Source organism: Gavialis gangeticus, unplaced genomic scaffold (assembly GCF_001723915.1).
Source record: "Gavialis gangeticus isolate Ggan-Ray unplaced genomic scaffold, GavGan_comp1, whole genome shotgun sequence".
NCBI lineage: Eukaryota > Metazoa > Chordata > Crocodylia > Gavialidae > Gavialis > Gavialis gangeticus.
In genome coordinates this window covers 42,886,739-42,889,448 of record NW_017728995.1, presented here as the reverse complement: position 1 = coordinate 42,889,448, position 2,710 = coordinate 42,886,739, and the positions used below count along the sequence as shown (strand labels likewise).

At 43.1% G+C, this 2,710-nt stretch overlaps 1 protein-coding gene across 3 annotated transcripts in view; it reads right to left on the bottom strand.

The window, feature by feature from the left end:
- Nucleotides 1-2,710, bottom strand: part of ATR (ATR serine/threonine kinase) — an 89,665-nt gene that overhangs the window by 20,954 nt on the left and 66,001 nt on the right. For all 3 annotated transcript variants that reach the window (XM_019503565.1, XM_019503566.1, XM_019503567.1), the window contains exons 40-41: nt 1,151-1,351; nt 292-435 (exon numbers count right to left, since the gene is read on the bottom strand). In XM_019503565.1, the coding sequence (XP_019359110.1) occupies nt 292-435; nt 1,151-1,351 (345 nt within the window). The remainder of the gene's footprint in view (nt 1-291; nt 436-1,150; nt 1,352-2,710) is intronic.

Below are 2,710 nucleotides of genomic sequence, written 5' to 3'. Positions count from 1 at the left end.
GATTCCCCCCCCCCCCCACACTTTTTATAGGGAAAAAGAAAGGACAAAAGATTGCATGCAACCATGGACAAAATTTATATGAACCATAGTTTTCACAAATTAAGTCTCAAATCTATGAATAATTAGCATCCTTGACTTCCATTGAAATCAGCACATGTACTTAACATCTTGCAGAACTGGATACCCATACATTTTTCTTCTCATGAAGGATGTTGAGTCAAAGACTTTTTATATAAACATTTTTCTAACCAGCTAGAACAAATATTACGATTTTCAAAATAACGGTCAAACCTTATTAATCAGGGAGTTAAATTCCATGAGTCGGCAGTCTTTTCTTAAGTCATCTTTTGGCTTACACATCATAATATAGGATTTTCCATCTGAACCCTTTAAAGATATTTTTTTTGGCTTTTGAAGTGATGCAAGGATTTCCACCTAAAGGGAAAGTTAAATTAATCAGTAATCTTAGAGTTGTTCTTCAAAACAACTTGAGTACATTTTAACAGCACCTTTAATATTATGGTTTATCATGGAAATGCTGTTTTGGTGAAGTTAATGTTAATGATGCACCTGTTTTTAGCCAAAACCTCATCTGAACACATGGAAGCAACATCCTCTCAGACTGTACTACCAAAAGCCATTCAACAAACTGATTTTTAATAATTCTTTTAATTAGTATACATTTTTTTTATTCAGGTAGTAAAACACAATGATTAAGAAAACTCATCTCCCCCCTCTCCCCATCTGGCAAATTGAGTAGATGAGCACACTTAGCTGCTAAATCAGGGTTGTCCAACTTCAGCACAGCCAGGAGCTGCATGTGTTGCAGCCCTTCCTCCTCTGGGATTCCTGCCCTAGTATTGGCGCAGAGCCTGGCCCCCACCCTCAGCCTCTTCTACTGGCTGTGCTAGCAGCAGCAGACTGCTACCCTGCCCCCCACCTCCACAGGTTGTGCAGCTGTTGTGCAGACTCCAGAGCCCTCTCCTACAGTATGGCAGAAGGAGAGGCAGCCCCTGGGGAACATATGAACCACTTGTGGGCCACACACAGATGGTGAGCCATACTCTGGCCTCTCATGGACTGCCAGTTGAACAGCCCTGCTGTAAATTATTGAACTAAACTCTGAAATATGAGCTGAACAGAAGTTTACCGTATCATCAAAGCCTGCAATGTAGGCCCAACGTCCAGGAAAGGGGTCATGGTTAGAATGCGTACCAACCGTCGATGGAAGAGTGGGTATCATAACAGATTGCAAGGGAATGAGGATCTCACTAAATGTCTGCTCCTCCACCAGCTTTTTTAATGATTTGAAATGAATACTCATGCTTAATGTCGAGCTGTTTCCATCAACCTTTAAAAAAACCCATAAAATATTTAGCACATTTTGAAACATTTTTCAGGAAACAGTGGAAAACAGATCATGTTTTAAAATGTGTGCGTGAGATAAAATGTGATCTATTAGAATACACTATCTTAGTATTTAGAGCATCTATTTTTAAGTTCTTCCCTCACTTATTTTCATTAAATGGAGTTAATTAGGCCCTGGCACATGTTCGTTTAATGGTGGTATCGGATCTGATCCCCAATCCCAACATTTGTACCTCCTGCCATGCCACATAAGCAATGACAAGAAGCGTCGTTGTTGGGATCAAGGATCAGACCCCAGTCATGCCATTACTACTTCTACTGCAGGAGGAGCCTGGGATCACTATCCCAGACACCCCTACACCAGCAAGTTGAAAAAGGAGTGTACATGGGTCCACCTAGGCTAACATTCAGTTGATTGATGGCCTTGGAATGGCATAGGTTCAAAGCTAACTATCAGCTGGTTGTTGGCCCTGACCATGGCTCACAGCCAATCCAAATGGCCAGTGCATTGGGCTAACAATCAGATGATTGTTGGCTCTGATGGGGATGACCTCTCCCCATGGTCTCCCCATCTGGCTCTTGGGATTGGATGAGGGCACTGGGTCTAAGACCCAGTGCTACTTCCAGCCTGATTCTACTGATTGGGCAGGGGACTGCTATGTTCCAAACTCTGGGGCTGCCCTATGCCAGATCCCTGTGGTCATATAGGGAAGCATGGGGATCTGTTGTGGATCAGCCCTGACATGCTACATGTTCAATTTAAGGCACTATACAAAGATATTACACATTATATGTGGAACATATTTGCGGCATGTTTGCTATATTATCATACCATAAATTGGTTTTAACATGTGGCCAGGTTACTATTTAAGCCACAATTAACATCTTAATCCTGTCTTATATGTTGTATGTGCCAGGACTCTTATTGTTAGTCTAGAGAATTACCATATTTACCTGAATTTAAGACAAACTTCCAAATAATAAATTTGTTATAATTTTCTATGTATAGAATCTAATTATTGGAGAGTCATCTTAAATTCACCCTTTCAACTGCTACAGCAGGGAAAGCACTGACGGGGGGGGGCAGGCAGTGGAAGAGCAAATGTTGAGGGGAGGTTCAAGCAGCCTACCCCATGCCCCTTCACATCTTGCCCCCCTGCCAACTGTCCTGCCCTACCACCCTATTTGTGCCCCCAGGTATTTGCCTTCCACCACCTCTGTCCCCCTCCCTTCCCATGCTGCCTTATCCTGCAGCTCTGACAGGGACCTGGCCCCTGTCCAGCTTGGTAGCAGTGGTAGGTCCAGCTTGCAGGGAGAGACAGTGCAGGGGGTAGAGGCAGTA